The sequence below is a fragment of the Oncorhynchus gorbuscha genome, linkage group LG11 (assembly GCF_021184085.1).
Source record: "Oncorhynchus gorbuscha isolate QuinsamMale2020 ecotype Even-year linkage group LG11, OgorEven_v1.0, whole genome shotgun sequence".
NCBI lineage: Eukaryota > Metazoa > Chordata > Actinopteri > Salmoniformes > Salmonidae > Oncorhynchus > Oncorhynchus gorbuscha.
The window spans coordinates 65,185,226-65,208,917 of NC_060183.1; the positions used below are offsets into that span (position 1 = coordinate 65,185,226).

General features: G+C 44.2%; 1 protein-coding gene across 3 annotated transcripts in view; it reads right to left on the reverse strand.

Moving 5' to 3' along the window:
• Positions 1-16,240, reverse strand: part of scarb1 (scavenger receptor class B, member 1) — a 39,329-nt gene extending 23,089 nt beyond the window's left edge. For 2 of the 3 annotated variants that reach the window (XM_046370491.1, XM_046370492.1), the window contains exons 1-4: positions 15,833-16,240; positions 13,913-14,073; positions 1,647-1,788; positions 1,339-1,542 (exon numbers count right to left, since the gene is read on the reverse strand). In XM_046370491.1, coding sequence (XP_046226447.1) covers positions 1,339-1,542; positions 1,647-1,788; positions 13,913-14,073; positions 15,833-15,946 — 621 coding nt within the window. In that variant the 5' untranslated portion in view covers positions 15,947-16,240. The remainder of the gene's footprint in view (positions 1-1,338; positions 1,543-1,646; positions 1,789-13,912; positions 14,074-15,832) is intronic. The other variant, XM_046370490.1, reaches the window with a different exon arrangement.
• Between the last annotated feature and the right edge of the window lie 7,452 nt (positions 16,241-23,692).

Consider the following 23,692-nt stretch of genomic DNA (forward strand, 5'->3'; position numbering starts at 1 on the left):
ACATAACATTGAAGGTTGCGCAATGTAACAGGAATATTTAGACTGATGGATGCCACCTGTTAGATAAAATACGGAACAGTTCCGTATTTCACTGAAATAATAAACGTCTTGTTTTTGAGATGATAGTTTCCGGATTCAACAATATTAATGACCTAAGGCTCGCATTTCTATGTGTTATGTTATAATTAAGTCTATGATTTGATAGAGCAGTCTGGCTGAGCAATGGTAGGCAGCAGCAGGCTCGTAAGCATTCATTCAAACAGCACTTACGTGAGTTTTGCCAGCAGCTCTGCGGTTTGACTTCAAGCCTATCAACTCCCGAGATTAGGCTGGTGTAACCGATGTGAAATGGCTAGCTAGTTAGTGGGGTGCGCACTAATAGCGTTTCAAATGTCACTCGCTCTGAGACTTGGAGTGGTTGTTCCCCTTCCTCTGCATGGGTAATGCTGCTTCGAGAGTGGCTGTTGTCGATGCGTTCCTGGTTCAAGCCCAGGTAGGAGCGAGGAGAGGTAGGGAAGCTGTACTGTTACACTGGCAATACAAAAGTGCCTATAAGAACATCCAATAGTTAAAGGTATATGAAATACAAATGGTATAGAGAGAAAGTCCTATAATAACTACAACCTAAAACTTCTTACCTGGAAATATTGAAGACTCATGTTAAAAAGGAACCACCAGCTTTCTTATGTTCTCATGTTCTGAGCAAGGAACATAAACGTTAGCTTTCTTACATGGCACATATTGCACTTTTACTTTAATCTCCAACACTTTGTTTTTGCATTATTTAAACCAAATTGAACATGTTTCATTATTTGAGGCTACATTTATTTTATTGATGTATTATATTAAGTTAAAATAAGTATTCATTCAGTATTGTTGTAATCGTCAATTTTACAAATACAAATGTAATAAAATAAAAATATTTTATTCTCATTTTTTATTTATTTTATAAAACCGGGTGATTAATCGGTATCGGCTTTTTGGTCCTCCAATAAATCTGTATCGGCGTTAAATCATAATCGGTCGACCTCTAGAATGGAATGTGGAAGTGGTAATGTCGTGTCCACCCATGTGGAAACTCTAAATTAGCACCCATATCATAACAATAAAGATGGGGGCAATCTGGGGGTTGAGGCCCCTGGGCACATACTCTGGCCATGATAACTGGTTAGCCTAACTTACCTACCTGGCTAACGTTGACTTGTTGATCAACTGGAAATGTCTAACAGGTTTTCAATAGCTCTTCAAGGTCAGTCGGTGAATGACATAATAGGAAAACCCACCCACGCACCTCCCTCCCGTCTAAAATGGCTTGCTCTCTTCCACCCTCTCGCTCACCTCAGCAAAAAGGCCAAACTTGCCAGTGGAGGGCAGCATCCCAGGGAGCCATTTATTGAGGAAGTCCACCAGCTTGCTGTCGTAGCCCCACATCAGCTTTCCTACAGACATGGTGAGGAAAGGTCCCTCCTTAAAGGTCTTAAAGGTGGTGCTGATCATCAGACGCACTGCGAACGGCAAGTTCTCCATCATCACTGCTGCACCCTGGGAGACAGAGGTGGTGGTAGAGATGAGAGCAAAGACATAGAAGTCCAGTTCTTATAAATTAGTGTGTGTGTGTGTGTGTGTACTCTGCAGTGCTGTCTTACCAACACCAGCATGTTGGGGATGGTGACCACATCCAACTCATTGCCCACTGACATGCTGGGCTCAAAGAAGTAGCTCCTGTATTCAAGATATGACACTGTGTGGTTTGGATGGAACGTGATGTTCTGCTTCTGAATACGCTTCCTGAAAACACAAACACACAACCCAGGTCAACCTCAAACTGACCGTAGATGTAAATGGACAGAAACTTTACAGCTAGTATAAGGCGTTTATGATTCATTTATAGATTGTTAAATAGTACGTTAGTTGACTGAAGCTCTGAATGAATAGCTGATCGGGATAAGAGGGAAGCATGGGGAAATTAGAGAGGAGAGTGAGCTTGCAAGGGAAAGCCTGTCAATACTTCCCCACTTGCTGATTGAGAGCATAAAAACCATGACGATGCACTCCCCCACAGAGCCCATTTTCCCCGAACTGACCTAATTGTTACACAATGGTCCACATGTACAGGCTTAGAGCCACAGAATGTTGAACCCCAAAAACTGGAAACCATATGCCCCGAAGTCAAGCTCCAACACACACACACACACACACACACACACACACACACAAAGCACTAGCCATTAACCCAGAATGCCCCCCCCCCCCCCCCCCAATACACACACTTCCCCAGACTCCTCATTGTGAGTTGCCAATTGACACACACATGTACATATATAGTGTTCTATGTACAGGCTAGGAGCCACAGTTTGACTGTTGGACCCAGAGTGTACATTGTCTTTAGTCTAGCACTTTAGAAGTGATTACATAGGTTTCAGCTAACGACCGCTCCCTCAGATGGTTAAGGTTCCAGGGACCGAGGTGGGACCATGGACCAGGAGTTCTCGTTCCTGGAGGACTCCCACTGCCAGTAGTTACATTCTGTTCTTCCAGCACACAGGATTGAATTATAACCAAGTATTTGCCCCCTTTCTGATTCTCTATTTTTGCTTACTTTTGATACCGAATGTTATCTGATCTTCAACCAAAACATTAGCTAAAGTATACTTTTTGTTATTTGTAAACTTATTTAACTAACAGTTATGCAACACCCAACTCCCCTGTGTGAAAAAGTAATTGCCCAATTACATTTGTGGGTTTTCAAGAATGAACTGCTCATTTCAAGACCTGCCACATCACAATTAGGCTTAGGTCTGGACATTCCAAAACTTCAAATCTGTTGATTTTTAACCATTTTGATGAAGACTTGATTGAGTGTTTTGGATCATTGTCTTGCTGCATGACCCAGCTGCACTTCAGCTCACAGACAGGTAGCCTGACATCCTGCTATAGAAATCTCTGATACAGAGCAGAATTCAAGGTTGCTTTTATTAAGGTAATTCGTCCAGGTCCTGAGGCAGCAAAACATCCCCAAACCGTCACACTACAACCACCATGCTTGACTGTTGGTATGAGGTTCTTACTGTGGAATGCAGCGTTTTGTTTTCACCAAACATAAATGGGACACATTTCATTCAAAAAGGTTTACTTAAGTTTGCCAGAAAGCACCTGGAAGATCATCAAGACTCTTGGAAGAATGTTCTACGGACAGAATGTTCTATGGACAGTCAAAAGTCTAACTTTTTGGACGACATGGGTCCCATTATGCAAACATTGCTGAAAAGCAACACATTTGAAGTCCAGACCTAATCCCAATGAAGCTGTTGTGGCAGGACTTGAAAAGAGCAGTTCATGTTTGAAAACCCACAAATGTGGCTGAGTTCGAGCAGTTCTACATGGAAGAGTGGGCCAAAATTCCTCCACAGCAACATGAGACTCATCAACGACTACAGGAAGAGTTGTTGGATTCATTGCAATTTAAGGTGGCACAACCAGTTGAGTGTAAGAGAGCAATTACTTTTTACACACAGGGCCATTGGTGTTGCATAACTTTGTTTATGAAATATTCAATTATTGTGTTATTTCTTAACTCTGGTTCCTTTGATCTAACATTAGGGTTTGGTTGAAGATCTGATAATTCAGTATCCAAAATGTGGCTAAAGTAAAGAAAATCAGAAAGGGGACAAATACTTTCACATCACTGTAGGTCTAAAAAGCAGCCCTTCCTCCCATCAGCACTGGTTCATTACTGTTTGGCTTATTAACTACCGAGAGGATTCCGCTGAGACTGGCTCCAATTAGCTTACAGAGACAAAAACAGGAGAGGACTTGAGAGAAGTTGTTAGAGTATAAAGAGAAGGGGAGGAAAGGTAGAGAGAAAGAAGACTTACGTTTGAAAACGTAACCATCTACAGTCTCTTATTGGGTGAAAGAGGCCAGATCAATAAGGAAAGGGGTTCAGAGTATACGATACAGGGGTGACTGAGAAGCTAACAGACAGAAAGGCTGGTTGACATTTATTAAAGACCATGTATGCTTGATCAGGAAATGTGGGTGGAGGCTCCGTATGGAGGGTGACGCAATTGTGGCGCCGTCGGAAGGCTCGCGGGGGACAAATCAAGCTCTATACCACATCGCTTTGCACCTCCGAAGTTTTGTAACAATGCGGAAGGCTCTGTATAGCTCCGTATTGACATGATTGGTTGACGGTAGGTGAGGGCGGTACATCCTGTACAAACAAACACTACCTTGACAACAGCTCTGCGAAGCACAAGAGGTATGAATGCGATCCTCCTCATCCCTCGCTCCTAGGGTGAAAGGATGAGAAGGATGCTATGCATTTGGCCCCACAGGGCTCCGAGTCCCACAGCTGACACTAAACTATAGCCATGAACCTTCAATTGAGTGACAGGGGAAGAAATGTTCTTGCTCTTCATTGTAATCAGAGGGCTGATATAAATACTATGCATGCAAATCTCTTGGCTATGAGTTGAGGAGACAGCATCACTTTTTGAAAGAAACATGAACGTGTTGAAAATCCCAAATTGTTTGCATAGTCAACTTACACACAGCTCTGACACACTTACCCCACATGCCGCCAGGGGTATTTTCACAGTCCCCAAATCCAGAACAAATTCAAGAAAGCGTAAGGTATTATATAGAGCCATTACTGCATGGAACTCCGTTGCATCTCATATTGCTCAAATAAACAAACATGTTTTTTTAAACAATACAGCAACACATCACAGCACCTCTCCTCTATTTGACCTAGTTTGTGTGTATGTATTGATATGTAGGATACATGTGCCTTTAAAGAAAAGGGATGTAATTCTGTCCTTCAGCTGTTATTGACTATTAATGTTCTGTATTATTCATATTCATATGTTTCATATTTTGTGTGGACCCCAGGAAGAGTAGCTGCTGCTTTTGCAACAGCTAATGGGGATACTAATAAAATAACAAATTCCAGATGCATAAAATGGCTCTTCAGCAGAGGAAGCACAAGACTATCCGCCCGGCAGATAACAGCAGATTCAAAAAAAGGGGTGTGGTGCTTTCTTGGAGAAAAGCACGCACACATTTAAAAACAATACGCTCCTTATCCTTTTACTTATAAAATGTATTGCACAACTAGCTAATTTTGTTTAGAACTTTAGTTCTTTTGGGATTCCACCCATGTACAGCGCATTCGGAAAGTATTCAGAACCCTCGACATTCCACATTTTGTTACAGCCTTATTCTAAAATATTTTTTCCACCTCAATCTGCACACAATAACACATGACAACGCAAAAACAGGTTGACATTTTTGCAACTTTATATAAAAACAAGAAATATCTACAAACGTATTCAGATCCTTTACTCAGTACTTTATTGAAGAACCTTTGTCAGCGATCACAGATAGAGTCTTCTTCGGTATGACACTACAAGCATGGCACAACTGTATTTGGGGAGTTTCTCCCATTCTTCTCTGCAGATCCTCTTAAGCTCTGTCATGTTGGATGGGGAGTGTCGCTGCACAGCCATCTTCAGTTCTCTCCAGAGACATTCGATTGAGGTCCGGGCTCTGGCTGGGCCACAAGGGCATTCAGAGACTTGTCCCGAAGCCACTTCTGCATGGTTTTGGCTGTGTGCTTAATGTTGTTGTCCTGTTAGAAGGTGAATCTTCACCCCAGTCTGAGGTACTGAGCACTCTGGAGCAGGTTTTCATCAAGGACCTCTGCTCCATTTATCTTTCCCTTGATCCTGACTAGTCTCCCAGTCCCAGCCGCTGAAAAACATCCCCACAGCATGATGCTGCCACCACCATGCTTCACCACAGGGATGGTACCATGTTGTTTCCTCCAGACATGACGCTTGGCATTCAGGCCAAAGAGTTCAATCTTGGTTTCATCAGACCAGAGAATCTTGTTTCTCATGGTCCGAGAGTCCTTTTGGTGCCTTTTGGCAAACTCCAAGAAGGCTGTTGTGTGCCTTTTACTGAGGAGTGGCTTCCGTCTGGCCACTACAATAAAGGCCTGATTGGTGGAGTGGTGCAGAGATGATTGTCCTTCTGAAAGGTTCTCCCATCTCCATAGAGAAATTCTGGAGCTCTGTCAGAGTCACCTCCCTGACCAAGGCCCTTCTCCCCGTTGCACAGTTTGGCAGAGCGGCCAGCTCTAGGAAGAGTCTTGGTGGTTCCAAATTTCTTCCATTTAAGAATGGAGGCCACTGTGTTCTTGGGGATTTTCAGTGCTGCAGAATTTTTTGGGGTACCCTTCCCCAGATCTGTGCCGACAATCCTCTCAGAGCTCTACGGAAAATTCCTTCAACCTCATGGCTTGGTTTTTGTTCTGACATGCATTGTCAACTGTGGGACCTCAAAGACAGGAATGTGCCTTTACAAATCATGTCCAATCAATTTAAATTTACCCCAGGTGGACTCCAATCAAGTTGTAGAAAGACCAAGGATGATCATTGGAAATAGGATATCGCCTGAGCTCAATTTGAGTCTCATTGCAAAAGGTCAGAATTATTATGTAAATTAATCTTTTTAAAGTTGGTGTTAATTTCTAAACTGTTTTCGCTACATCTGAAGACTTTGCATCATAACGCGTGATTAAGTAGAGTCTAATTCCATACAAAACGCATTTGTTTCCACATTTCCTTGCCTCGATTACTTTTGGCATTTTAGAAAAGCAGGCGAGGCGGCGGCAAGAGGAGAGTAAAACCAATCAGAGTAAAACCAGTTTAGAAATCTTAGCAATTTCTTCTTAGCTAGCTACATAGCAGTCTTTGTATCAAAGAATTGCGTAATTATCGTATTTCGTCGTCCTAACGTAGTCTTCACTGCTCTGCCCAGCAGCTAGCCAGCTAGCCAACGTCCACCGATTAGCAGCACTGTAGAAACTATTACACTCAACTGAACGACTTGATTAGTGTAGTGTTAGCTAGCTACATAGCCGTCTTTGCTGTCTTCGTATCCAAGATAATTGTGTAGTTTAGGGTGTGTAGTCTTAGAGTGATTATCTTAATTTACAGAGGTTAGCTAGCCAGCTATTTGTCGTCCTTAACGTAGGAGACTCTGCTAGCTAGCCAACAGCTAGCCAACGTCTTCCGAATACATTTACCCGGTCGCATTCACAGGTAGTATCACATTTTCATTTCATTTCATTACAGTACAACGGTTTGATTTGTTTGATCGTAGCTAGCTACATAGCTAGCTACATAGCCGTCTTTGTATCAAAGATAATTGTGTAGTCTAGAGCGATTTTCTAGGTTAGCTAGCCAGCTATTGTCATTCTTTTAACGCAACGTAACGTAATCAACACTGCTAGCTAGCCAGCTAGCCCCCGAATAGCAGCACTGTAGAAACTATTACACTCAACGAAACGACTTGATTAGTGTAGTGTCAACAACGCAGCCACTGCCAGCTAACCTACTTCAGCAGTACTGTATCATTTTAATCATTTTAGTCAATAAGATTCTTGCTACGTAAGCTTAACTTTCTGAACATTCGAGACGTGTAGTCCACTTGTCATTCCAATCTCCTTTGCATTAGCGTAGCCGCTTCTGTAGCCTGTCAACTATGTGTCTGTCTATCCCTGTTCTCTCCTCTGCACAGACCATACAAACGCTCCACACCGCGTGGCCGCGGCCACCCTAATCTGGTGGTCCCAGCGCGCACGACCCACGTGGAGTTCCAGGTCTTCGGTAGCCTCTGGAACTGCCGATCTGCGGCCAACAAGGCAGAGTTCATCTCAACCTTTGCCTCCCTCCAGTCCCTCGACTTCTTGGCACTGACGGAAACATGGATCACCACAGACAACACTGCTACTCCTACTGCTCTCTCTTCGTCCGCCCACGTGTTCTCGCACACCCCGAGAGCTTCTGGTCAGCGGGGTGGTGGCACCGGGATCCTCATCTCTCCCAAGTGGTCATTCTCTCTTTCTCCCCTTACCCATCTGTCTATCGCCTCCTTTGAATTCCACGCTGTCACAGTTACCAGCCCTTTCAAGCTTAACATCCTTATCATTTATCGCCCTCCAGGTTCCCTCGGAGAGTTCATCAATGAGCTTGATGCCTTGATAAGCTCCTTTCCTGAGGACGGCTCACCTCTCACAGTTCTGGGCGACTTTAACCTCCCCACGTCTACCTTTGACTCATTCCTCTCTGCCTCCTTTCCACTCTTCTCTTTTGACCTCACCCTCTCACCTTCCCCTCCCTACTCACAAGGCAGGCAATACGCTCGACCTCATCTTTACTAGATGCTGTTCTTCCACTAACCTCATTGCAACTCCCCTCCAAGTCGCTGACCACTACCTTGTATCCTTTTCCCTCTCGCTCTCATCCAACACTTCCCACACTGCCCCTACTCGGATGGTATCGCGCCGTCCCAACCTTCGCTCTCTCTCCCCCGCTACGCTCTCCTCTTCCATCCTATCATCTCTTCCATCTGCGCAAACCTTCTCCAACCTATCTCCTGATTCTGCCTCCTCAACCCTCCTCTCCTCCCTTTCTGCATCCTTTGACTCTCTATGTCCCCTATCCTCCAGGCCGGCTCGGTCCTCCCCTCCCGCTCCGTGGCTCGACGACTCATTGCGAGCTCACAGAACAGGGCTCCGGGCAGCCGAGCGGAAATGGAGGAAAACTCGCCTCCCTGCGGACCTGGCATCCTTTCACTCCCTCCTCTCTACATTTTCCTCCTCTGTCTCTGCTGCTAAAGCCACTTTCTACCACGCTAAATTCCAAGCATCTGCCTCTAACCCTAAGAAGCTCTTTGCCACCTTCTCCTCCCTCCTGAATCCTCCTCCCCCCCTCCCTCTCTGCAGATGACTTCATCAACCATTTTGAAAAGGTCGACGACATCCGATCCACGTTTGCTAAGTCAAACGACACCGCTGGTTCTGCTCACACTGCCCTACCCTGTGCTCTGACCTCTTTCTCCCCTCTCTCTCCAGATGAAATCTCGCGTCTTGTGACGGCCGGCCGCCCAACAATCTGCCCGCTTGACCCTATCCCCTCCTCTCTTCTCCAGACCATTTCCGGAGACCTTCTCCCTTACCTCACCTCGCTCATCAACTCATCCCTGACCGCTGGCTACGTCCCTTCCGTCTTCAAGAGAGCGAGAGTTGCACCCCTTCTGAAAAAAACCTACACTCGATCCCTCCGATGTCAACAACTACAGACCAGTATCCCTTCTTTCTTTTCTCTCCAAAACTCTTGAACGTGCCGTCCTTGGCCAGCTCTCCCGCTATCTCTCTCTGAATGACCTTCTTGATCCAAATCAGTCAGGTTTCAAGTCATTCAACTGAGACTGCTCTTCTCTGTATCACTGAGGCGCTCCGCACTGCTAAAGCCAACTCTCTCTCCTCTGCTCTCATCCTTCTAGACCTATCGGCTGCCTTCGATACTGTGAACCATCAGATCCTCCTCTCCACCCTCTCCGAGTTGGGCATCTCAGGCGCGGAACACGCTTGGATTGCGTCCTACCTGACAGGTCACTCCTACCAGGTGGCGTGGCGAGAATCGGTCTCCTCACCACGCGCGTCCCCCAGGGCTCTGTTCTAGGCCCTCTCCTATTCTCGCTATACACCAAGTCACTTGGCTCTGTCATAACCTCACATGGTCTCTCCTATCATTGCTATGCAGACGACACACAACTAATCTTCTCCTTTCCCCCTTCTGATGACCAGGTGGCGAATCGCATCTCTGCATGTCTGGAAGACATATCAGTGTGGATGACGGATCACCACCTCAAGCTGAACCTCGGCAAGACGGAGCTGCTCTTCCTCCCGGGGAAGGACTGCCCGTTCCATGATCTCGCCATCACGGTTGACAAATCCATTGTGTCCTCCTCCCAGAGCGCTAAGAACCTTGGCGTGATCCTGGACAAAACCCTGTCGTTCTCAACTAACATCAAGGCGGTGGCCCGTTCCTGTAGGTTCATGCTCTACAACATCCGCAGAGTACGACCCTGCCTCACACAGAAAGCGGCGAAAGGTCCTAATCCAGGCACTTGTCATCTCCCGTCTGGATTACTGCAACTCGCTGTTGGCTGGGCTCCCTGCCTGTGCCATTAAACCCCTACAACTCATCCAGAACGCCGCAGCCCGTCTGGTGTTCAACCTTCCCAAGTTCTCTCACGTCACCCCGCTCTCTCCACTGGCTTCCAGTTGAAGCTCGCATCCGCTACAAGACCATGGTGCTTGCCTACGGAGCTGTGAGGGGAACGGCACCTCAGTACCTCCAGGCTCTGATCAGGCCCTACACCCAAACAAGGGCACTGCGTTCATCCACCTCTGGCCTGCTCGCCTCCCTACCACTGAGGAAGTACAGTTCCCGCACAGCCCAGTCAAAACTGTTCGCTGCTCTGGCCCCCCAATGGTGGAACAAACTCCCTCACGACGCCAGGACAGCGGAGTCAATCACCACGTTCCGGAGACACCCGAAACCCCACCTCTTTAAGGAATACCTAGGATAGGATAAGTAATCCTTCTCACCCCCCCCCCTTTAAGATTTAGTTGCACTATTGTAAAGTGACTGTTCTGCTGGATGTCATAAGGTGAATGCACCAATTTGTAAGTCGCTCTGGATAAGAGCGTCTGCTAAATGACTTAAATGTAATCAAGACCCTCCAAGTGTCAGGAGCACCAATGTTCCCCCTCCTAAACAAAAGTGAAAAGGCCATCACCCACTCCACTCATCCCTTCCTCTATACTTGTGTCCTTCTCGCAGAGAAGTTAAATGCCGTGACCGGTAACAGGAAGAAATTGTCAAGCAGAGGGCATGTCGCCAGTAAGTAAAAACAGAAGAAGCATGACTGATGTCAATACTTCAGCCAAGAAAAACAACCCTCCTAGGTGCGCCCCGCCCCGTACCTTGGATATAGAGATGGATACGTTGCACAGAGCAGTCAGCAAAATGTTTTAACCATGCAGTAATCACAGAGAGCAAGGCTTGGATTCCATCGACAGGATACTGCATCCTGACAGAAATACAGTAAGTTGTTTTGTCATGGGTCACATGTATATTGCAGATGCTTTTGTTGGATCAGAAAATGACTGTGTGCAGAACGTACAGTAAAGCTGCCAGAGCTGTTCTTTATAATTTTTGATCGCCTTGTGCCGGTGTTGTTTCCCCTGCCTGTTAAAGACTGTGCCAATGTCTCCAGTCATAATTAAGTAGAATTATATTTTCCTGTGATACCCCCTATAGCCTACCTACTCTAAGCCACTCCTCACTGCATTGAACAGTATTTTGCGTGAACAGTAATTGAGTTATATTGTTAGCCTAAATATCCCATCACATTAGCAGGCCTTCCTAATCGACCTGGCCCGGGTATCCTGGAAGGATATTGACCTCATCCCGTCAGTGGAGGATGCCTGGTTATTCTTTAAAAGTGCCTTCCTCACCATCTTAAATAAGTATGCCCCATTCAAAAAAGAACCAAGGAGAGATATAGCCCTTGGTTCTCTCCAGACCTGACTGCCCTTGACCAGCACAAACACATCCTGTGGCATTCTTAGCATTGAATAGGCCCCGTGATATGCAACTTTTCAGGGAAGTTAGAAACCAATATACACAGGCAGTTAGGAAAGCTAAGGCTATTTTTTCAAGCAGAAATTTGCATCCTGTAGCACAAACTCAAAAAAGTTCTGGGACACTAAACTTGATGGAGAATAAAAGCGCCTCCTCCCAGCTGCCCACTGCTCTGAGGCTAGGAAACACTGTCATAACCAATAAATCCACTGTAATTGAGAATTACTACAGCTGGTCATGCTTTCCACCTGGCTACCCTTACCCCAGTCAACAGCTCTGCACTCCCCAGAGCAACTCGCCCAAGCCTCCCCATTTCTCCTTCACCCAAATCCAGATAGCTGATGTTCTGAAAGAGCTGCAAAATCTGGACCCCACAGATCAGCCGGGGTAGAGAATCTGGACTCTTTCTTTCTAAAATTATCTGTCGAAATTGTTGCAACCCCTATCAGTAGCCTGTTCAATCTTTTTCGTATCGTCTAAGACCGCCAAAGTTTGGAAAGCTGCCGTGGTCATGCCCCTCTTCAAAAGGGGGACACTCTAGACACAAACTGTTACAGACCTATATCTATCCTACCCTGCCTTTCTAAGATCTTTGAAAGCCAAATTAACAGATTACCGACCATTTTGAATCAAATCGTACCTTCTCCGCTATGCAATCTGGTTTCAGAGCTGTTCATGGGTGCACCTCAGCCACACTCAAGGTTCTAAACGATATCATAACCGCCATCGATAAGAGACATTACTGTGCAGCCGTATTCATCGTCAAGGCTTTCGACTCTGTCAATCACCACATTCTTATTGGCAGACTTGATAGCCTTGGTTTCTCAAATGATTGCCTCGCCTGTTTCACCAACTACTTCTCTGATAGAGTTCAGTGTGTCAAATCGTATGGCCTGTTGTGCGGACCTCTGGCAGTCTGTGGGTGCCACAGGGTTCAATTCTCGGGCCGACTCTTCTCTGTATACATCAATGATGTTGCTCTTGCTGCTGGTGATTCACTGATCCACCTAAGCACACGACACCATTCTGTATACTTCTGGCCCTTCTTTGGATACTTAACTAACCTCCAGACGAGCTTCAATGCTACACAACTTTCTTCCCGTGGCCTCCAACTGCTCTTAAAATGCAAGTAAAACTAAATGCATACTCTTCAACCGATCACTGCCCGCACATCCAGCATCATTACTCTGGGCAGTTCTGACTTAGAATATGTGGACAACTACAAATACCTAGGTTTCTGGCTAGACTGTAAACCTCCTTCCAGACTCACATTAAGCATCTCCAATCCAAAAGTAAATCTAGAATCGGCTTCCTATTTCGCAACAAAGCATCTTTCATTCATGCTGCCTAACATGCCCTCGTAAAACTGACCATCCTACCGATCCTCGACTTCGGTGATGTCATTTATAAAATAGCCTCACTCATATCACCCTCACTAGCTTTAAGCACCAGCTTTCAGAGGAGCTCACAGATCTCTGCACAAAGCCCTTCTGTCAACAGCCCATCCAACTACCTCATCTCCATTCTGTATTTATTTATGCATCTTGCGCCTTTGCACCCCAGTATCTCTACTTGCACATTCATCTTCTGCACATCTACCATACAAGTGTTTAATTGCTATATTGTAATTACTTCACCATGACCTATTTATTGCCTTACCTCCCTTATCTTACCTCATTTGCACTCACTGTACATAGATTATCTTATTTTTTCTACTGTATGTTTGTTTATTCCATGTTTAACTCTGTTGTTGTATGTGTCGAAATGCTGTGCTTTATCTTGGCCAGGTCGCAGTTGTAAATAAGAACTTGTTCTCAACTTGCCTACCTGGTTAAATAAAGGTGGGACAAAAATATTAAAAAATTAGGGATAGTAGGCCATCTTTCAGAAGTCTGCAGATGCAAGGATGCATGGAATGCTTTATTATAAAGGTGGTGAAAATTAACTTCCCCAAACTTGAAACCCACACACAGCCTGTTAGAATAACTGTCAACATTTACTTTCTCAGCCAACAGGAGTAGTAATAAAATGAAAAAGAAATAGCCTACGTCGATCTACTATCCCCCATAGCACAAAAGATCACCTATTTTATTGGTCAGCTTGTTGTTCTGTGCGAGAAAGAAATAGCCTATCCAAACACTCTGGGACAGTTGTGGAATGATTGCTCCAAAATTCATATAACCAGTAGGCTTAGGCTACATCCCCCAAAAAGTTTTTAAAAGTTTCTTCACATTCTAATCCACCATGGGAAACAGGTAGGCCTAAGGGTAAGAGATTAGAGGTCAGGGGTGAAGGGCCCTCTGTTCTGCCATAGGTCAGGGGTCACGGGTTAAAGCCCTCCGTTCCACCATAGGTCAGTGTTAAGGGTTATAGAGAGCTGGGGTAAGATGTCAGGTGTGAAGGACTACCTGTATACATAGGGTCCTCTCTGCTCCACCATGGGTTTCTCTCCAGCCAGGACTTCAGTAGGGTTCAGGACATTGAAGAAATAGACAGACATGAAGAAGGGGACAGGGACATCCTTCCACATGGTGTAGGACATCTCATTCTTAGGGTCTATCACTAAGTTCTGAGGAGAAGACAATGATTTAACTACCATACAAAACACATGAATATACATAGCATTCAGTACGACAGCTCATTCTATGCTCTGTGGGAGGGGCTCACTGACAGAAGCCCATATTAAGTGTGTGACCCATGTGGGAATCAAACACCTTCAAATTAGTGTTCGGATATTTCAGCCACACCAGTTGCTGACAGGTGTACAAAATAGAGCACACTGCCATGCAATCTGCTTAGACAAACATTGGCAATAGAATGGCATTACTGAAGAGCTCAATGACTTTCAATGTGGGACTGTCATAGGAAGCCACCTTTCCAACAAGTCAGTTCGTCAAATTCCTGCTCCGCTAGAGCTGCCCAGGTCAAATGTAAGTGTTATTGTCAAGTGGAAACGTCTATGAGCAACAACGGCTCAGCCGTGAAGCAGTAGGCCAAACAAGCTCATAGAATGGGACTGCAGAGTGCTGTTGCGTGTAAAAATTGTCTGTCCTCGGTTGCAACACTCACTACAGAGTTACAAACTGCCTCTTGAAGCAACGTCTGCACATTAACTGTTCATCAGGAGCTTAAGGAAATGTGTTTCCATGGCCAAGCAGCCGCACACAAGCCGAAGAGCACCATGCGCAATTGCAAGCATTGGCTAGAGTGATGTAAAGCGCTACGCCATTGGACTCTGGAGCAGTGGAAACGCGTTCTCGAGTGACTAATCACGCTTCACCATCTGGCAGTACGACGGATGAATTTGGGTTAGGTGGATGCCAGGAGAATGCTACCTGCCTCATGCATAGGCATGGTTCAGGCTAGGCCCCTTAGGTCCAGTGAAGGGAAAACTTAACGCTACAGCATACAATGACATTCTAGACAATTCTGTTCAGTTTGGGGAAGGCCTTTTCCTGTTTCAGCATGAAAATGCCCCATTGCACAAAGTCATACAGAAATGGTTTGTCAAGATGGGTGTGGAAGAACTTGACTGGCCTGCAGAGCCCTGACCTCAACCGCATTGGAACACCAACTGCGAGCTAAACCTAATCCCCAAACATCAGTGGCTGACATCACTAATGCGCGTAGCTGAATGGAAGCAAGTCCCCACAGCAATGCTCCAACATTTAGTTGAAAGTCTTCCCAGAAGAGTGGAGGCTGTTATAGCAGCAAAGGGAGGCACCAACCCCATATAGTGCCCATGATTTTGGAATGAGATGTTTGGCTAGTTCCTTCGTGATTATATACCTTCTTACAATATTGTGCATACTATTTAGCTTTACGTTTCTGCTTGTTAAAACTAAGAGAAGATATAACCTATTTGATACGAACGTGCACATATTTCATTTTAATCATTAAAATATAAAATCAAGGAATGCTCAATTTTGTTCCAGCTCAATAATAAAACGTGAATACATTTTTTAAAATCTCCCTCAAAAACAAATGAACAATTAAACTCAACTTGTAGTAAAATTGTTAATTGATATCGTTGTAAATTGCTGTAAATGGCTACTGTTTTTAATTGCATTGAGTTTGTGATGTTTCAGTCAGTCTTGCTCGACTTTTTTTGTTTTGTTACATGTTTGTAACGTCTCCGGCTGGATCAACCTAATTTTAATAACGAATTAATTAAATCAATCACCAATATGTACGTCAGGTTCATTATAGGCACTTGGCTATGTTAGTCGTGACTGACCAGGAGAAATATTAATGGCGTTGCGTTAGAGGTTTTTAAATGATTAAAAACCTATAGGAAAAAACAATATTTTAATTGAATCTCCACTTACCTTGACTATTTGGTTGTCGATAATGATTGGTCCAACGAAAACTATAACTGTTCCAAAAACTACTGTCAGAGTGCCAACGACTAAAAGTCCGAATGCTAGCTTAGATTTATTCATAGCTATAGACACAGTTTAACTGGGCACCAATAAAAATGTACTAAATCAAGCTATAGCTAGATAAAAACAATGCATGTAGGCTGTCGACTATAGCCAAGTCGTTCAGTGGCTTTTGTTTGGAACGCTGTCTGGTTTATTGCAGCTCGAGACAAGATTCAAGAATATGGAGTGTCAACCAATATACACCTACACCTTAACTCAATGGCAAGTGTTGAAGGTTCTTGCCACTCGCCAGAATATGATTTGAAATTGAGATAATGCCGGTCTTGAAGTTAAGTGAGGGCTCTCAGAGTGGAACCGCTGTGTTTATATCGTTCAAGCCACGCCTCCCGACACGCTGGGGATGGTGTGTGTGTTTGTTTGTGTGTGTGTTTAATTACCGTAGCAGAGAAACGCATTTCATTTATAAATCACAACATTTAACGCAAAATCACATTTTAAGACCTAATTGTATAAGAACTAAGCAAATTTAGCAAATGAGGCCCCAGGTCAGAAAATGAAGATAAAACCCAACATATTAATCTGTCACATTTCCTGTTGCAGTTGTGAATTATGAGACAGACAGACAAAGACAGGCAGAGGACAGACAGACGAACAAGGACAACACCACGTGTACTTTTTTGTGAAATGCTCTGGACCAAAAGAGACCAGTGGAAGGGTGTAAATCTGTGAAGGTTATCTTATTGGGGCAGCAGGTAGTCTAGTTGTTAGGGTGTTGGGCCAGTGGTTACTGGATTGAATCCCTGACCTGACAAAGTAAAAATCTATCGTTCTTCCCCTGAGCAAGGCATTTAACCCACTGTTCCCCTATGCCGTGGATGTCGATTAAGGCAAAATGCAGAACACACATTTCAGTTGTACAACTGACTACTTTCCCTAAATTGATTCAAATGGAACCTCAAGGCAACTTATTTGACCTACACACCACATTTTAAATGATAAAAAGGGATTATTTAGAAGTTTAGGACTCTCTCTGTGTCCCCGCTGGGAGAGCTAGTGAGGGTTGAAGGGGTAGGGGTGGGATTGTGAGAAATACATATGCACAAAAGCTTATTTCTCAAATTGTCTGCATACTGTACATTTGTTTACATCCCTGTTAGTGAGCATTTCTCCTTTGCCAAGATAATCCATCCAACTGACAAGAAGCTGCATAAACATGATCATTACACAGGTGCACCTTGTGCTGGGGACAACAAAAGGCCCCTCTAAAATGTGCAGTTTTGTCACACAACACAATGCCACAGATGTCTGAAGTTTTGAAGGGAGCGTGCAATCGGTATGCTGACTGCAGTAATGTCCAGCTGTTGCCAGATAATTTAATGTTCATTTCTCTACCATAAACTGCCTCCAATCTAATTTGAGAGAATTTAGCATGGTATGGGTTGTGATATGGTCAGGCATGAGCTATGGCCAATGAACACAATTGCATTCTAGCAATGGCAATTTGAATGCACAGAGATAACGTGACAAGATTCTGAGGCCCATTGTCGTGACATTCATCCACCGCCATCACCTTGTGTTTCAGCATGATAATGCACGGCCCCATGTCGCAAGGATCTGTACATAATTCCTGGAAGCTGATAATGTCCCATTTCTTCCATGGCCTGCACACTCACCAGACATGACACCCATTGTGCATGTTTGGGAGGCCCTGGATCAACATGTAAGACAGTCATTTCCAGTTCCTGCCAATATCCACACAACCACAACCATTGAAGAGGAGTCGGACAATGTGAGGCAAATGGTGGGCATACCAGATACTGACTGGTTTTCTGAACCACGCTCCTACCTTTTTTTAAAGGTATCTGTGACCAACAGATGCCTATCTGTATTCCCAGTCAGGTGATACATTACAGAGACTGCATCTACACAGGCATCCCAATTCTGATATTTTGCCCAAATATTGTAGAAAGAGCTGATCTGATTGTTCAAAAAAACAATAAATGGAAAAAGCTCAGAATTGGGCTGCCTGTATAAACACAGCCAGAATGTGATTGAGTGTGTGCAACAGCATGTAGGCTCTAAGCTTGAAACCCAGTTTTATACTCACCTCCAGGTAATATGATTCACAGCAACATCTGACATTTCAACCAACCTAAACTCATATTCTCCATCTGTAGAGCATGACAAAAGAAAGTTCATACTGGTCTATAAACCTTTTTTTTAGTTCATTTATTCTCACCCAAGGTGGAAGGTAGGCCTAGTGGCCTATACTAGAAATGACCAATAAAAAAAGGTAAACCCTTCTAATCACAAAGGCACTCAAACACCTTCAACAGATGCTAAACAGGAGGGCGTGTCCTTTCCCAATATCAACACGGTTTGAAAAGAACTCACCTGTTAATGGGTGAGCATAATATCATCTGAATGCCATTGTTTTAAAAATACCTGCATGGGTGAGATTTTTTATATAATAATTTCCATAATTTGGGTTTCTAAAGCTCCTGGCTTGAACTGACTGGTTTTTAAAGATCTTGACCTCAGACCTGAACTGATTTTGGGCCTCTTAATTAATCTGATGACAGAGAGAGTGGACCAGGCTTGACCACATGTGGACTTCCTAAACATCCTGCATGTCACCAGGCGTCAGTGTCTACATCCCTCCTGACACAAGACAGATCACTTGCACCATCCCTCTGTCTCAGAGGGTGGGTTGTCTTTTGTCATACACATCATCAGTCATTTGGATGTTTTGAAATATTTCTGTGTTATATCTGCTCAATTTAATTAAACCCTCATTGCAGTAGACTCCAATTTATGCAGAATTGTTTTTCTCCAATAGGGTCAAATAAGATGTTCAAATGGTTTTGGGATTTGGGGAACTGTTAAAAACTCCTTTTACCTCTACCAAACTTTCCTCACAGGTAAAGATGCTTTCAGTTTCCTCTGAATGTTTGAGATTTCCGTCATTTAAAAAGGTTACAGCCTCCTAACCTGGGAGGAGGCCATTACCACTTCCTAATGAATCTAACAAGGAACTTGTTTGACCTTCCCATATTTAACACCTTTTAAATATAATTTTAAAAATTCTGTCAACAAATTAACACCTTAAGATAATAAAAAGGAAATTGTCCTTCCTAATGTCCACATCCTTCAAAACTAGTTGACCTGTTAGCAGGTGTTAATAGTATAAACACCTGACAAGCATTGTTTTGTTTATAGATACAAACACCACAGTGTAACGGATTTATGGCAGAGGTAGATAAGATAACTAACATCAAGCTTGACTAGAGTAGAGAGGTATTCTCTTCCTCCTTTATCTCATCCCCCGGGCTTCTTCATCCACCACTTCCATAAGTCTCCCCCTGCCATATCCAGTCTACGTCCCAAATGGCACCCTATTCCCTACTTAGTGCACTACTTCTGAGCCCTGTGTCAAAAGTAGTGCACTAAATAGAGAATAGAGTGCCATTTGAGATGTATATATGGTCATCCACATTGGAGATATTGTGGGAAGAGTCTACCGTTTTCTCTAACTCAGCTACATGGACTGCTTCTGCATGTTGCAGGTATGACTAACTGGGCATTCACTCCAGGGCATCCATGCAACTTAAGACTGACTGTATTAACTTCAAGTGAAATTTCTAACATTTTCAAGTTCATATTCATCTTCAGCATCAACAAAGTGTACGTGAAAATGTAACTATTTTCATCCATCTTCGGTGAACAGTTTAGAAATTAGAGCACTTTTTTTGTACATAGTTCCCCCATTTTAGGGGAGCAAAGGTATTGAGACAAATTCACATAAATGGTTATTAAAGTAGTAAAAGAGTTAAGTATTTAGTCCCATATTCCTAGCATGCAATGACTACATCAAGCTTATGACTGTTTGTTTTGGTTGTGGGGGTATGATATGTGTGTCTAACTTTCTCACTCATCATTATTCACTATTCAATCAGTATTATCCATAATCATGGTACATCCACATTAAAGTAAAGTATTCAGAAACAGTTAATATTGTTTACAATTAAAGTGACTCCAAAATGACACTACATTATTTACAATTTCTAATGACATCTGAAACACAACCAAAACGGTCCTTCTTAGCTCATTCATTTCTAGTGGGTTCGATCCCGGGACCACCCAAAATGTATGCACATATGACTGTAAGTCATAAAAGCGTCTGCTAAATGGCATATATTATATTATTATTATTATTATAAAACAAACACCAAATACATCCAACAAATTTGGGGGGGGGACCCCACAGTTTGGGAACCAATGTCCTAGGGTATTGAGGAATGGTTTTGTTTTTGCAATGGCCAGAGACTCTGAAGGGACATGTGAACCCCTGTGTACCCTTGGTGGGAAGATGGTTGATCAGGTGGTTCCCACACTCAGTACATTCCTGTCTTGACTCCTGTTTCATGTCATACTTTTTCGGCATATAAAACACGCGCCTGTAGAGACCCACACATTTGAATGTCAGTTTTAGAAGTCCAACAAACCCAAGGCCAAACAGGGAAATGTATAGGCTTATCAAGGCTGTGATGAATACGGTTCTCATGTGATCACATTAAAGCTCCGACAAATTGACACTGTAGTTACCTCATCAGACATTTATTCAGTCAGCCTGGTGTTGCTAACAGCAACATACTAGGCCATTGTAGGCCTACTACCCTTATTTATTTTTAGCTAACCATCACTAATGAATCAAACCACACTTCACTGTTGATATTCACAGCCTCACCCCATCTTTATCCATGGACATGGGACATCTAGAGTGATGAAGAGAGTTCCTCTTCATTAAATGGCACAAGGCTTAGTAGCCCACCACAAGCCCTCATCTGACTGGCCTGTGAAATCTGTGATCCGGCCTGCCCCTGTCCTGCTTTTAAGCATCAAAAAACAGGCTTATTCTGTCTGGCGGGGTGATTAAGAGCTGGCATGGCTCCCTCTGTCACATGCCTTCCTTCCTGACCAAACGCTGATAAGCATAATACCGGTTTTGACACACACACACACACACACACACACACACACACACACACACACACACACACACACACACACACACACACACACACACACACACACACACACACACACACACACACACACACACACGCGCACACACACACACACACACACACACACACACACACACACACACACACACACACACACACACACACACACACATGATCAGACGTGGTTCTCCAGAGTACTTCCTTTTTTACATCTTTTTTGTTGTTGTTGTTGTGGAAGCTTGACTTTGAGGGCATTGTTCCATACTTTATGGATCACACACAGTTGATGTGTTGCAAAAGATTTGTCAAATAATTGCAGGTGGTGTGTGGGGAAACGCATAAGGGCAGTAGGAATGTTAGTGTGGAATTTAATCAAACACATGCCACCAGAGTAGGACTGGCAAAATATCAACTGTCTACTGCTTCCATGGGACATGCTGCTGTGCAAATCAAATGCAGTTGTGAAATATTTTATTTATTCTTTGATGGTGTTTATTATACACTGCTCAAAAAAATAAAGGGAACACTTAAACAACACAATGTAACTCCAGTCAATCACACTTCTGTGAAATCAAACTGTCCACTTAGGAAGCAACACTGATTGACAATACATTTCACATGCTGTTGTGCAAATGGAATAGACAACAGGTGGAAATTATAGGCAATTAGCAAGACACCCCCAATAAAGGAGTGGTTCTGCAGGTGGTGACCACAGTTCTCAGTTACTATGCTTCCTGGCTGATGTTTTGGTCACTTTTGAATGCTGGCGGTGCTTTCACTCTAGTGGTAGCATGAGACAGAGTCTACAACCCACACAAGTGGCTCAGGTAGTGCAGGTCATCCAGGATGGCACATCAATGCGAGCTGTGGCAAGAAGGTTTGCTGTGGCGTAGTGTCCAGAGCATGGAGGCGCTACCAGGAGACAGGCCAGTACATCAGGAGATGTGGAGGAAGCCGTAGAAGGGCAACAACCCAGCAGCAGGACTGCTACCTCCGCCTTTGTGCAAGGAGGAGCAGGAGGGGCACTGCCAGAGCCCTGCAAAATGACCTCCAGCAGGCCACAAATGTGCATGTCTCTGCTCAAACGGTCAGAAACAGACTCCATGAGGGTGGTATGAGGGCCCGACATCCACAGGTGGGGGTTGTGCTTACAGCCCAACACCGTGCAGGACGTTTGGCATTTGCCAGAGAACACCAAGATTGGCAAATTCACCACTGACGCCCTGTGCTCTTCACAGATGAAAGCAGGTTCACACTGAGCACATGTGACAGACGTGACAGAGTCTGGAGACGCCGTGGAGAACGTTCTGCTGCCTGCAACATCCTCCAGAATGACCGGCTTGGCGTTGGGTCAGTCATGGTGTGGGGTGGCATTTCTTTGGGGGGGCCGCACAGCCCTCCATGTGCTCGCCAGAGGTAGCCTGACTGCCATTAGGTACCGAGATGAGATCCTCAGACCCCTTGTGAGACCATATGCTGGTGCGGTTGGCCCTGGGATCCTCCTAATGCAAGACAATGCTAGACCTCATGTGGCTGGAGTGTGTCAGCAGTTCCTGCAAGAGGAAGGCATTGATGCTATGGACTGGCCCGCCCGTTCCCCAGACCTGAATCCAATTGAGCACATCTGGGACATCATGTCTCGCTCCATCCACCAACGCCACCTCATCAGGAGCATGCCCAGGTGTTGTAGGGAGGTCATACAGGCACGTGGAAGCCACACACACACTGCTGAGCCTCATTTTGACTTGTTTTAAGGACATTACATCAAAGTTGGATCAGCCTGTAGTGTGGTTTTCCCCTTTAATTTTGAGTGTGACTCCAAATCCAGACCTCCATGGGTTGATACATTTGATTTTGATCCATTGATAATTTTTGTGTGATTTTGTTGTCAGCACATTCAACTATGTAAAGAAAAAAGTATTTAATAAGCATATTTCGGATGTGTTATTTCAGTGCTCCCTTTATTTTTTTGAGCAGTGTATGACTACTACAGATTTTTGGGGAACTTTAACATCCTGGTCTTTCAACTATTTTAAACTGAGTATTCTACCCCGCGCATACTACAGTAAGCAACCACTCATACTCGCTATGACTGCTAAGTTGTATGGAGGGTAAAAGATTCTGAACACAGCCTCTGGCTCTTTATTTTTCATCCCTCTGCTCCCTACTTCATCTTCTTTCATTTCCTTAAAGACATGCTCTGGAACTTTGGCGACTACTAAGTATTTTAGAAACCTCCCGCTTTGGGCTGGATGTGCCAATGTATAGTTCATATATGCATAATTTATGAACAGAATTACTGTCCCACCTCAATTTGCCACTAAATCCCAAATTTGAAAGAGTTTATCTGGAAGCTGTGCTACACCATTTCCCCCACGTGTGCCAGCGCCCTAGCAATTAGAGTTCCAGCTAATGACCTTCAGCCCGTCACCATTTGAGTGACAGCTAAGATGCACAAACAGCGAAGTGAGAGCAATGACGTGGTGCACATATCTGCATATATGTGACATACTATGCAATTTTCTGGAACCACATTTGACTTTCAGATCTAAGGCTAAAAAGTATGTAGAAGTACAAGATAATCTAAACTGTTCCCCTCCAATGCGTCCACTTCCTTCACGTGGCCCTGATTTCCTGTTCTAAAAACACAGCCAGAGAGCAGCCACGACCTTATTATGTAAGTGTATGGTCACGACTCACAAGACAGGGGCAGCCCCAAAACAAAAACGGGCCAGATCAAGCGAAATATAAAATGTAGCCCCCCCCTCAAAGAAAT